The sequence below is a fragment of the Dasypus novemcinctus genome, chromosome 21, assembly GCF_030445035.2.
Source record: "Dasypus novemcinctus isolate mDasNov1 chromosome 21, mDasNov1.1.hap2, whole genome shotgun sequence".
Taxonomy (NCBI): domain Eukaryota; kingdom Metazoa; phylum Chordata; class Mammalia; order Cingulata; family Dasypodidae; genus Dasypus; species Dasypus novemcinctus.
Genome location: NC_080693.1, coordinates 50,513,459 through 50,527,253, shown reverse-complemented (window position 1 = coordinate 50,527,253; position 13,795 = coordinate 50,513,459). Strand labels below are relative to the sequence as shown.

The following is a 13,795-nucleotide window of genomic DNA, read 5'->3' as shown; positions in this document are numbered from 1 at the left end:
TCTACTTGCATCTCTCAAAGGTATCTCAAACTCAACATGTCTGAGACAGAACTCATGAAATTCACATCGCATCTTCATTTGCCCATCTCATCATGATGTTCCCAATCTTCCAGTTACATAGTCAGAAAACCTAAGAGCCTCATAACTATTTCCTCTCTTTTAACTCCCATATCTAATTCCTTAGCACATACTGTTCACTTTATTACTGTCTAAATATCTCTTGTGCCCATCAATCTTCTTGATCTTTACTGCTATTACCATAGCCTAAACTACCATAAGTTTGTATCAGACCTCACAAAAGCTTTCTCCTGCTCTTAAGCTCCATGCCCATTTCACTCCCAATCAATCTTACTGATAATTAGTTGCCTACAGGGTTCAGAATAGTGCAGCTTTTGCCTTCTATTTCTCTGGCTTTCCATGTCATGCTTCAAACATAATAGCATTCTTTCATATACTGGAAGAGGTCAAGTTCTTTCTCATTTCATTTACTATTGCCTCTGAATAGAAATAGTCCTCACCCCCACCCCACCTCTGTTACTTCCAGATGTCAATTCTAAAGATTACTCTCTTAGGGATGTCTTCCTGATTGCTCTCAATGTGGGCCAGGTTTCTTTCCTAGATGTGTTCCTAGGTCTTGTTCCTTCCTTTCATATCATCGATTTAGCTCTGCAATTATATATCAACATCTGTGATTATTATATTAACTTTGCCTGAACGACAAGACAATATGTTTTCAAAGATTCTATTTGATTTTATGTACGAGGCTATCCCCATTGTGGTGCCCACACATAGTAATTGCTCAATTAATTCTTCTTGAAGAATGAATAAAGGGTCTTTAGTTATTCTCTCACTTTTGCAAGATCACTGACCTGCCTCTTAACCCTGACACTGCCACCATCTGGGATCCACACAAAGATAGCTTTCCTCACTGGCTCATTGTGTCAGGACACATTCTACCTTCTTAACACACACATATAAGATACATACACATAAAACATGTATATACATATATCATATATATGTACTTCCCCTAGCATGTCTGAAATTGGAATGGATTTTACAGCCAATGTCATAGCTTAATTGGAAGCATTTTTCTCTCATTGTGGTACATAAAAATAGTTTATCTTCCAATCAATTACGTCATAGATTTGATAACTTCAGGACTTTTTTTTTTTTGGTTGTCACATCGCCTTTTTTGGTGTGTAGTTTTGCCACACCTTTCTGAGCTGCATGTGGCAGCTCACAGAAGTGCACCTCACCTCTTTGTCTTGCCTCTCCGCACAGGTCTGGGATGCCTTTTTTCTTTTTTTAACAGGAGGTCCTGGGGATCGAATCTAGGTCCTCCATATGGTAATTGGGAGCTCAATTGCTTGAGCCCAGCCGCTTCCCAGGACTTTTCTTTATGAAACTTTATAGGTAGTGATGAGATCACACAGATACAGATGCTAATTGCTAGTCATTGTTCACAAAAGATTGAAGTAGGGCATATTTACCTTTCAGAGGAAATCTGTTTTTAGCATTTTCTAAGCATATTACTGGAAGCAGGGCCAAGGCTTTTGGATAAATAGCAGGATGAGACCTCTGATCGCAAAGGATGAAGGAACCCACCCCACTGAGGGGGAGCTGAAAGAGTAGCATCCAAGAGGGTTTGCTTTGCATCTTCACTCTCTTTGCCATTATTGTTTCTATCAGAGACATCTTAGTTTCCTCAGGTTGTTTCCTGGGCCTCACTCAGTTATTGTAGACATACTGTGTATCTAGCACTATGCTGGGTGAAACAATCATGAAAAGGACATGGTTCTGGCAAAATGAAATAATCAGTTTGCTAGTTGGGAATTTGTTGAATCAGTGTCATCTAATGAGGAAAGAAAGTTATGTAAGCAAATAAGGACATCACCAAGTTAAGTATAATAATGTAGGTAAGTAAAAGTGCCTTTGGAGCCAAGAGAAAGGAGCAGTTAATCTAGGGAGAATTAATCTAGGGAATAGGAAATAAAGGACTTGCAGCAGAGATGATGTTTGAATTTCATTATGAAGGATAAGTGGGAGTTCATTAGATAGAGAAGTAGAAGTTTGGGTGGTGGCACTCTAGACAGGAATTAATTTGTGTAAAAACAATAAGGTTTGAAAGATTGTGGCTGGTGTCTTTAGTTTGCCAAAGGGCTGCCAATGGAAAGTACCAGAAATGGATTGGCTTTTATAATGGGAAACTTGCTAGGGGTAAAAGCTTACAGTTCTGAGGCTATGAAATGTCCAAATCAAGACACCATCAGAGATACTTTCTCATCAAAGTCAGGTATTGGTGATCCTGGGGTCCTGCCATGTGGCAAAGCAAGATGGCCACCAGTCTCTGCCTTTCCTTCCAGAATTTTCTGTCTCCCAGAGCTCAGCTGTCAGCAACCAGGCATAGGGCTTTTGGAGCCCTGAACTGCTGCACGGGCCTAGCCTCTTGGGGCTTCATGCTTAAGCTTTGGCTGCTAACGATCCTCAAGTCCACAAGTCCTTTCTCACATTACAGTTTCCCTTCTCTCTGTCTCTCTCTCTCTCTGTCTGTTTATATAAGACCCAGCAAGGGAGCGGATGTGGTTCAAGCAGTTGAACACTGGCCTCCAACATGGGAGGTCCCAGGTATGGTTCCTAGTGCCTCCTAAAGAAAAAAAACAATAACAGGAGGCAGACAATGAGCAAAGTCAACCAGCAAACAGATGAGGGAGCCATCTGGGGGAAAGAAATAAAAATAAACTGAAAAATTATTTAAAAAACAAACAAACAGAGACTCAATGTGAGTCACACCTCACTGATAGAGTCCAATCAAAATCAATCAATCTAAAGTGGGGGTTCTTAACAAGGGGTCCATGAGTTTGAATTGAAATTCGAAACATTATTCTTGCGGGCATGTGCTGGTGTGAGTGTGATATATTAAATAATACAGTATAGTGTGGACTTAGAAAGGGGTTTTCACTTGACTAGCAAAGGGGTCCGTGGAACAAAAAAGGTTAAGAACCCCTGATCTAAAGTGAATCTAATGCAATCAAAGGGTACCACAGCCACAGGAATAGATTAGTTTAAGAACATAATCTTTGGGGATTCAAAAAAGGACATCAAACTGTCATAGCTGATTTGAGGAATATTCTCTGAGAATAAAATGAAGTATATGCGGGGGAGGGAAGTTACAAGGTGAGGTTGAAACAAAGTAAGTTGGCGCTAGTTTGTTGTGCTGGGTTTAGGAAGTTAAAGAGTTTCAACTTTTTCCCACTATTGAAGGTTCTCAGTTTGAGGAATAATGTGATGAAGTTTTGCAATCAATGTGTTTACCCGTAACAGAAATGGCAGTGTGCTAGAATTTTACATATGTTGTTTAGCTTTCATAGCATCTTTGTGTGATAGGAATTTATCCTCACTTTACAGCTAAGAAAATGGAGGCCAGTAGCAGTTAAACAATATGCCTAAATCCACATTAGTTCCTGGTATTAAAGGAAGGCTACTCCAGTCAACAGCTTGTGTAAATATGAGAAAGGAATCCCAAGATTTGCAGAATGAAGAGTAGAGTAACACATTATATAGAAAAGTATATGATAAAGTCATTATAGTCTGAAATGAGCAGTATTTTTAAAGGAAGTGTTGAAGTGGTCAGGAATATATTATTATTTTAACTCCTTCATGAGTGTCTATGTGAAAGAATTCAGGCTCTACGTTCAGCATGTGAGTCTTAGCACCTTGCCTGGCACGTCATGCGTTGCTCAGTAACTGCTAAATGGAAATCTAGACTGTGTGGAAGAGGCCTCTGCATATCCCTGAAGTTAGTATCTTCACTTATGCATTCATCCAGCTGGGGCCAAATTCACTGGTTTAAAATGCCAGACTTTTACAAAAATAGCTTTGTTTTCGTTTGCAGGTCTGACTTTTAAACAGGTTCACGAATTCACATGATCAGTTAAGATCTTATTCTAGAAGGCAAAGCAAAAAACAAAACAAAACAAAAAACCTGTGAATACTTTTTAGGAGAAAAGAATATATAAATACCAGAAGCCACACTCAGAATGCATTATTCTTTCTCTCTTCTCTGACTCTTGTCCTGCTAGAAAATGCTACTTGAATATATCCATGTACATTAATACAATGTATATTTATTTGGATCCTTGAGTGCTTTTCATATGGACTGTTTACAGTGTGCAACTGTGATGAAACCTCCAAATCTAGCCTGGGAAGAGAATGTGGGAGGTGGTAGCTCAGCCTAATCCCTATTGCCCACTCATTATTTTCTGTAGTCTTTTTTTTTTATCCCACATCCCTGACAACCAGCGATGATGTCTTTAAGATACATGGAAACAGCTGCCTTCAAACAATACAGCCCAAGAAATCAAGTTCTGAGTTGCCTGTGAACAGGATTCTGTGCCCTGCCGCATTTCATTGTTTGTGAAGATCTAGCTAGCGAGTTAATAGATCTAAAATTCAAATTCAGATCCTCTGACTGCCAACCCATGTTCTTTCCTCTTCAGTTCACTGTCTTTGAAGGCATAAGCTCCAATAGAAGAGTTAACTCCTGCTCAAATGAAAGGCAAGTCGGTTGCCACTGGACTGTGGTCAACATTGTGGAATTTTCTCTTTTCTGGGAAATTTAGTAAAAGGAAAGAACTCTTAATACCAGAACATTTGGATTAAAACAAAACAAGCTAATATTTGCTGTCTACCACCCCAATTGTAAAAGATGCTTTCACTCCTTATCACTGACCTCTTAATGCTTTGCTCAGCTAAAGCAGGGCTTACTTCATTTTTCCCTTTATTTTCTTCCATGATTGGCTGCCAGATTTTGGGATATAGTTGATAATAGTATAGTTATTAAATTTCAGTTAAAATCTACTTTTTAAAACTGGTTCTAATAAGGAGTTATCTTGCAAAATCAAAATAATTTAGAGCTAGACTCAACAATGACAAAAATCTGTTTAAAAAATTAGATTAAAAAAGTTTTTATATAACCCTTCAAATGCTAGTTCTAGAATGTAGAACCAAAATATTCAGCTAGTTAGGTATATTAGGGCAAACTGCATGAACTTTCTTTTTATTTTGGGGGGGAAGAGGTGGATAATTTCTTTTCTTTTTAATGATGTCATATTCAACACATACAAAAAATATTGGAACACGGATGTAATTTATGAAGCATAGTATAAGATGAACACCTGTGAATCCACTTAGAGTTACCATTTGATTTAAGAAATAGAAATTTTAAGTACCGTTTAGGCTACCTGTATGCTACCCCACTTCACATTCCCCTCTCTCCTTCCCAAAAATAAGCACTTTCCTGAATTTTGTGTTCATCCTTCCTTGCTTTTTTTTTTTTAATGATTTATTTTATTTACTACTCCTCCCTGCCCATTTCCCCCCATTTTCTGTTCTCTGTGTCCATTTGCTGTGTGTTCTTCTGTGTCTGCTTGTATTCTCATCACGCATCTCCGGGAACTGATCCTGGGTCCTTCCGGAATGGAAGAAAAGCAGTTACTCTCTTGCGCCACCTCAGCTCCCTTTCTGCTATGTCTTCTTATCTTCTCTCCTCTGTGTCTCTTGTTGTGTCATCTTGCTGCACCAGTTCTCAGTGTCAGCCAGCACTCCTGCACAGGGTGGCTTTCCCACGCTGGGTGGCATTCCCATGCAGGGAGGCACTCCTGCTCAGGGCGGCGTTCCAGTGTGGGCCAGCACTCTGTGTGGACCAGGTTGCCCTCACCAGGAGGCCCTGGGCATCAAACCCTGGACCTCCTATATGGTAGACGGGAGCCCAGTTGGTTGAGCCACATGTTTCCCCTTCCTTGCTTTTTATTAGCCTTATCTTTTTACCTGAAACAAAAATATATAGTTGTTTTTGGTATTTGTTACTATTTCACCTTAACCTTGAATGAATGACTTCTGGCAGCTAAAATTTAGCATATTAAATTGCAAGATAATGTACATCAGTGTGTGTCAGGGTGTATTTGATTTAAATGCATATGTAACCAAGCTGTAATAAGATTTGGGCCCAGGTGATTCAGGTCCATATTTACAAAAATCTGATAAAACCATCCCTTCCATTTTACTGAACATATAGGAAACATTTGCAAGATCCATATGTTGGATACTTTCTCCATATTGCTTAGGCTTTTCCAGCATTACTATTGTGTTTTTCTCCGCATATATTTATCAAATGGAAGAAAAAACAATCACCTGTGAATATATAGCTATTGTGTTATCTTCTCTAAGTTTGCTATTTATATTTTATCATTTACATTTATTTAAAATTCAAATTAACTTTCTAATTTTATATACTTTTAAAATCAAATAGCCTCTTTTGGTTTAGTTTATTTTAATAATGTTTCTATTTCAGAAGGGTCATAGTTGTCATGGTGTGTGTGGGTTATAACAACTTTAACACATATTTAAGATAACGTGCCTATAAACTTTTTTGATAAATATTTTATAATTATTTATTTATTTTCCTATGTACTCTATTCAGTAGAAGAAACAATATTTTAGATGTCTTTTTAAAAAACAAAAGTAGCTATTATATTGTTATTTAACAGTAAAATAAATGTAAATCACCATTATTGTATATAATATAGTTCAGATCAAAGATCAATCATCTAAGAAATGTAGATAAGAGTTTGAAGAAAATGTTCCCTTGTATTAGTGGAAGTTGCTTAAATATTATCAGGGTGAAAGTCTAGCTTTTAACCATGTAAACTTTTTCTGTAGTTATAAAAATAATGCTTTCTGCTTTTGTACTAATGATAAATGGAGAAGTATCATAGGACTGGAAAATGAAGAGAACACATTTTTATTTTCCAGTTTGAATCAATAGGAAAAAAAAAACAAGTGAAGAGAAATTTGCCTAATAAATGCATTAAATCTTCTGACTGATATGCTCTGTCCTGTTCAGATAGGCTAGATATGGGCAGAGCCAGGATTAAGCAAAGACAGGCAGGCAGCCAGTTAGAATTCATCATTATGAGCAGAACATGGTTGAAGCTGCATGCAAACCAACTATTCTGGGTCAGAGGTGTGATAGCTGATCGAGTAAAGAACATTTTTTTTTTTATCATGAGCTGATTATGAGTAGGATTAATATAATTAAGATCCTTGACTGAAAGGTTCTGAATTCTAAATATGGGATAAATCTTTACAGCTAGGTTGGGGAATGCTCAGAAACTAAGGTAAATGAGTCTTTTCTTCTGAGATCTCCCAGGGTTATTTGGCCTACCTTATCACAAAGTCAGAGCTTTATCAGTCTCATATTGCCGAGGTTTTAAAATATGTCCCTCTTTCTGGTATTCCGGGCTATGTCCTCATATATTCAGGATTCCTTTATGCACATGCTTATTCAAGGAATAAGTGAATTATTCGATTTACTTCTGTATGTTATCAAACCAGGCTTTAATCAAAACCTTTTAATAATGAGATTCTTTATCTAAGAGTTGTCTCTCGTCTATTTTTCATTCTTCATTATAACATTTCTTTGCATTTAATTGCATTAATTATTTTCCAAAAAATACCATAAATGGCTTCTTTTTAAATTTTTCTATTTTTATTAGGATGGACGTTTGAAGCCAGGAGATCAACTTGTCTCAGTAAATAAGGAATCTATGATTGGTGTATCATTTGAAGAAGCAAAAAGCATAATTACCAGAACCAAGCTGAGGTAACTATTCTGTCCATAGATAGAGTGAATCATTTAGCATGTCTCCTTAAAAAGAGTAATTTAAAATTTCTTAACTAAGTCCTGTAGACTCTAAAAAAAATATTTTTTCCTAATACTCAATACATTGTCTTAGAATTGAATTATACTATATCCATAACAAATCTATAAAGTGGTTTCTTTTTAATGCTAGGTCAGAATCTGCTTGGGAGATAGCATTCATTAGACAAAAAACTGATGGAAGTCATCCAGAAAATCTATCTCGTACATTCCTTTTACAAGCTTCAGGAGAATCCAAACCTCAAACCACAACGTTTAGTCATCTTTCTTCTCCCCCTGAAATACTTATTCCAAAGATCTCATCTCCTCCCAAAATAAAAGATGCCATTTTACCTTCTTTTAAGACTAGTACGGTAAGTTTAAATTTCTCTGTTCACATATGTAGTCCATAAGCCCCTATATGTTTTGTTTGTTAAATATATATGGAATTGTAATATTGGTAACATAGTTTATTAACAACTTAATATCTTTGAAAGTTTTTCTTGTTTTATATACAAGATTTTATGCTATGTTAACAATAAACACAACCTCAAGAGTATATCCTGACTCCAGAGAATCGTGATCAGTTAGAAAATATCAACATGACACAATAGCATCATAAAGACATACCAAGATGGCATGGATGGGAAATTTTATGTTGTATATATGTTACCACAATAAAACAAAATTATGTTAGGAAGGTCATGTTACTGTCATACAGTCTCTAATATGGTTCAGTTCATTGTGATTTCTGTTTTCTGCTTGATTAGAGTTAGGTAATCTTACCCTTTATTCCTTAGCTTCTTTACCACACAGTGAGACTAATCCTAATCATCCAGTCTAGGTAGATAGCATTCCCTGGTATGAGTAAGCTAGAATATAGTTTGCCTTATTAGAATTATACAAAATGATAAATTTCCAGATTAAATTTATCAGTGCTCTAATTATTCAAAGTTATAAAATAGAGCATATACTCTAAATCTGTGTTAGCTATGAAATGAAACAGGAAACTCAGGCTTTCAGTGAATGAATTAAAATTTGTCAAAGGTTAATTGAGGTTCAGGTACATGCTGGTCGACACATACTATAAATTTTTTCTATCAGTCCCTTATTCTTTTTCATTTGGGGTTATAATACTTTTTAAAAACCAGGGTGCATGGCCTTATATTTTGTTGTCCTTGGATGTGGTAGAGCTGAAAGCAGTTGTACCTTTGATTTTGAAATTGCTTTGTTTGAAGATGAATATACCAAAATTTTAGAGGTTTCATATTTTTTAGAATATTGCTTTACTCTCTTTAACCATACTTTTTATGTTAACATGAGCTTCTAGTCTGGTCTTTGACCTACTTTAGAAAATGACCTTTCCTGTTTCTCATTTTCTTTCATAGATAAAAACTGGATGCAAGAAAACAGAACATATTCCAATTACTTCTTCAGATAACAGCCCTACAGATATGTCTAATACAGGTAAATTCACATTTAATCCTCTTTCCTGTTATTTTTTTCAATTACTCTCTCTCAATGAAGAGCACTTAATGTGACTTAATAGACTTTAAAGAAGGTTTCCTTATTCCTTTTTTCCTTCCATGAATAAAAAAAGCAAAATGAGAAGTATTGTCCAGTGGTCCCTGTTAGGTTATGACTTCTTTGGAAATTTCCCTGAACAAAAGGTGATATTTTAAAAGATGCATTATCATAACAGTGTCTACTAAGCTATAATAAAATGAACTGTTGGAACCAAATAATGAAAACTCTTCTATAAATCAAGATTAGGTTGCCTTGTCCTTTTAGTGAAATATTGGTGAGGTATATTAAATGCACCTTTCAGAGAATGCATTATGAAAAAGAACATAGCTTAAAAAAGAAATATATTTTGGTGTTTTTGCAGTGAGGTTACGTAGATATAAATTAGAAAGGAAATCAATATTGTGACTTTAATATTACTGGTTCTTAACTACCATGAAATGATTTACTAACATTTTAAAACAATAAAGGGTTAGTTGCGTAAGCTAATAAAAAAAGGGAGGTGGTGTTTATCAAGCTTTATTCATGGCCCAAATTTTTTAAAAAAAAAGTACTCTAAAGAGCATACTGTCTTGTGAATGAATAACACATCAACACATATAATAAAAAGACACAAAAGAGTGGTCTAAGGAAAGAAGGAGTGAGTGGTCTGAGCATGGTGTAGGGAAGGCACAGTGGCTAACCACCAGGCTCTGTATAAACTTGGAGGGTCAAATTCTGCTTCTAACTTATTAGCTATGTAACCTTGAAATAGTTGCCACATAGGGTTGCTGTGAGGATAAAATGAGATCATAAAGGTCAAGCACTTAACATTGTTATTTGTACATAGTATATGCTCAGTAAATTTTGTTATTATTATTACAGAAACTGCAGGCTAGAGAACAGCTCAAATAATATTCCAAGGCATATGTTTAGACTAGAAATGAAAGCTTCCAATCTTGGATTCAATTCTGCACACTTTCCCCCACCCCCAAAACTAGTATATATTAAAGGATTTGTCACAATATGCAATAATCAATTACAAAAGGTTTTCTTTGTAAAAGTCATACATCATCCAAATCTTGAATGAAGTAGTAAACATCAATTGATGGAGTGAAGGAAGGAGTTCATTCCAAGTGATGGAAGAACCATGAGCACAGAGCTAAGGACTAGCTGGATGTCAGGTGATTCTAGGAGACAAGTATAAATAGAGCACAAGAATCATAATAGAATAATGAATCAACTGAGGTAAATTTATATCACTGACTATAAGAAACAATGCTAGATTTTGTCATAGAAAAATAATTTAATGAAAAATATATTTGAGTAAGCTATTTATAAAGTAAATATTAAAATGCAATTAATTGGACCAACGATGGTAGACTCTTCTCTACCATATTAAAAGAGGAGAAACTTTTCAGTGGGGCAGGAAGAGGACAGAGTGATGAAGGCAGCAACGTCTGACCCACATGTAGCAATGATCCACTGTATTTTTTATTATTTTTTTCCCTATGTAGAATTTTTCCCCCCTGCTCCACTTCATATGCAATAAAAGTTTTTAAAGGAATAATTTTTTTTTAAGTGCAATTAAAATGGAAAGTGTTTTTAGGATAGAAACAGCATCAACTCATCCCATTTTCTCACATCTACAGAAACGGCTAGATGTTTCTGGGGTAGGGGGAGAAAGAAGTCAACCCTAAATTATCTCCAGGTGATGTATACATTGTGATTTTTGTCTGTTATAAGTACTTAATTATAGATTGTTCCCATATTAGATCATTAACTATCATTTCTAGACTCCTTCAACTAGATGGCATTTATTCAAAAATTATAAACAAGTTTTAAAGTTAACCTCAACAAAATAAATTTAATAAGGTAAATAAATCTACCACTGCTCCTATATCAAAGCCATCCCAAAGTATGAAACTGGTTAGAATTTTCAAAAGTCAACATGGTACTAAAATATGTTTTTAAAAACTAACCTATTTAAATTTCTTTTTTCAAAATCCAGAGTGATTTACTAATACCGTAAGTTGAATATGGCATGATTTTTTGAATGAGCTGAAAGCATACTAAAAACATTCTTAAGTAAATCAATCAAAAAATACTCTTTTTTTTTTTTTTAGGAGATACCAGAGATTGAACCTGGGACCACTGAGTTATACCCACTAACAAGAAATACTCTCTTAACTTTAACAGTAGAATAAGCCTTAATTCTCCTGCACTAAGTCTTTTGAATCTAAAACAAGTAGTGATGGGGAAAAATACCCATGGAGGGTTCTTGGTGTTATTTAAGTAGTATTGATTGTCCTTATAAAGCATTCTTTTCTGCTTCTAAAAAGAAGAGTGAAACAGAAGATCCAAGAGAATAACAAGCCATAATTTGAGAAGTCTCACACCCAGAGAGGAGTAAATAAAGATCTTGAGCTGGATAGAGAGAAGCTATTGGCAAATGAGGAAAGTTGTCTGTGAGGGACTTTTCAGTCAAGGTAGCCTGAACTGCCAAAGCAGTAATAGACAGACACTCTTAAGATTCAACTCAAAGGTGAAGGTTTAAGGAGACAGTTGGCTGGAAGCAAACAGAATTTTATTAAGCCCTGATTGCATATTGTTAAATAGGGAGTTAGTCAAATTTTGCATTAAATCTTCTAATTAATTGCAGTGCCTCTGTGTTAATATTAATACTTCATATTTCAAGATCATTGTCTATTGGTTTTACCTTTTACTACTGTGAGGTGGTCTGTTTTCTTTCCCACTTTAAAGGTGGGAAAACTGATGATGAAAGGTATTGACACATTTAAGACATTGGCTTTGGAATCATAAGAGATTAGAAGCCTAACACTGTCAGTTACTAACTATGTGACCTCAGTCTAGTATCTTTACACTTTTTTGGACCTTGGTCTCTTCATCTTTGGGATAGAATAATAATATCTAAGACGGTTAAGGCCTCCGCCTACCACATGGGAGGGCCGTGGTTCAAACCCCGGGCCTCCTTGGCCCATGCACAGTGCTGATGCGCGCAAGGAGTGCACTGCCACACAGGGTGTCCCCTGCATAGGAGAGCCCCACGTGCAAGGGGTGTGCCCTGTAAGGAGAGCTGCTCAGCGCAAAAAAAAGTGCAGCCTGCCCAGGAATGGCACCGCACACACGGAGAGCTGACACAACAAGATGACACAACAAAAAGAAACACAAATTCCCCTGCCACTGACAACGACAGAAGCAGACAAAGAAGAACACGCAGCAGATAGACACAGGGAACAGACAACTGGGGAGGGGAGAGAAATAAATAAATCTTAAAAAAAAAAAAGACATTGTGGTTATTGTGAGATTAATGAGCTAATATAGTAAAGTACTTAGTTTACTGCCTGGCTAGAAGTAAGCATAAATAGGAGCTAACCTTCTGTGATTTCATTGTAAAATAAATTTTTATGCTTAACTATTAAAAAAAAGTAAGTGAAAACTCAGTGTGTATGTATATGTTGTTGTCCCTGTTTCTTTCTCCCACACTATGACTCTCTGGATACTTTTTTCCCTCCACCTTGCTCTTATCCCTTCTTCCACCCTTCCACACACTTAGTCTTTTGTTGTTGTTGCGTCATCTTGCTGTGTCAGCTCTCCGTGTGTGCGGTGCCATTCCTGGGCAGGCTGAACTTTTTTTCGTACTGGGTGGCTCTCCTTACGGGGCGCAGTCCTTGCGCGTGGGGCTCCCCTATGCGGGGACACCCCTGCGTGGCATGACACTCCTTGCATGCATCAGTGCTGCGCGTGGGCCAGCTCCACACAGGTCGAAGAGGCCCGGGGTTTGAACCGCAGACTTCCCATGTGGTAGACGGATGCCCTAACCACTGGGCCAAGTCTGCTTCCCTACTTAGTCTTAAATTAAGTGATTCCTACCCAGTGGAAGTCTTGGTATGAGACCATAACTAAGCCCAATTGGGTCCACCTAATGTTAGTGTTCCTTAATTGTAGGTCAAGTACCAATCTAGAAGTCACTGTGAAGTACTAGCCTCACAAGTCCTTAAAAATAAAAAATAAAGTTTGACTTATCTACTGTTTGGTCTTCTATACCATTCCACTTCATGCTGATTTTTTATGCCACACTTTAGATTTGGCACAGAATTTCTCAGAAGAGGAAAAAAAAATACATGTGATATTTTTTATCCCATAGCCAACAGTTAGATACCACAATACAAAGGCAACTTTGTTGCTTTTATCAGAATTTTGAAAATCTATTATACTAAATATCAGTCTCTTGTATCAGCTAAAGATTTGATTCCATTTAAAGCTAAAAGCAGTAACTAGTTTTTTTTTTATCTTGACACCTATAAGCTATATTTTACATAGAATGTTAAAGATGTGTTAAAGGTTTAGAGGAAGACCATTTATTTTCATATGAGCTTCTTATGTTCTTAAGAAAGAGAATGCAAATCATTTTGTACTTAGAGACAGATGCTCTGAGAAATTTAAAAAAATTTAAAACACTGCATAAAGATGTGACATTTTAAAAACTTTTTTTTCCTCCTTGTTTCTGTGTAGAACTAGTAAAAAAGCATTTAAAAGTGTGTTTAGAATAGTGATAGTTCAGATAGTAGG

The 13,795-nt window shown here is 36.2% G+C and overlaps 1 protein-coding gene across 3 annotated transcripts in view; it reads left to right on the top strand.

The window, feature by feature from the left end:
- The window catches only part of STXBP4 (syntaxin binding protein 4), a 258,348-nt gene that overhangs the window by 54,391 nt on the left and 190,162 nt on the right, over window positions 1-13,795 (top strand). For all 3 annotated transcript variants that reach the window (XM_058283937.2, XM_058283935.2, XM_058283936.2), the window contains exons 4-6: window positions 7,557-7,663; window positions 7,854-8,073; window positions 9,088-9,166. In XM_058283937.2, coding sequence (XP_058139920.1) covers window positions 7,557-7,663; window positions 7,854-8,073; window positions 9,088-9,166 — 406 coding nt within the window. The remainder of the gene's footprint in view (window positions 1-7,556; window positions 7,664-7,853; window positions 8,074-9,087; window positions 9,167-13,795) is intronic.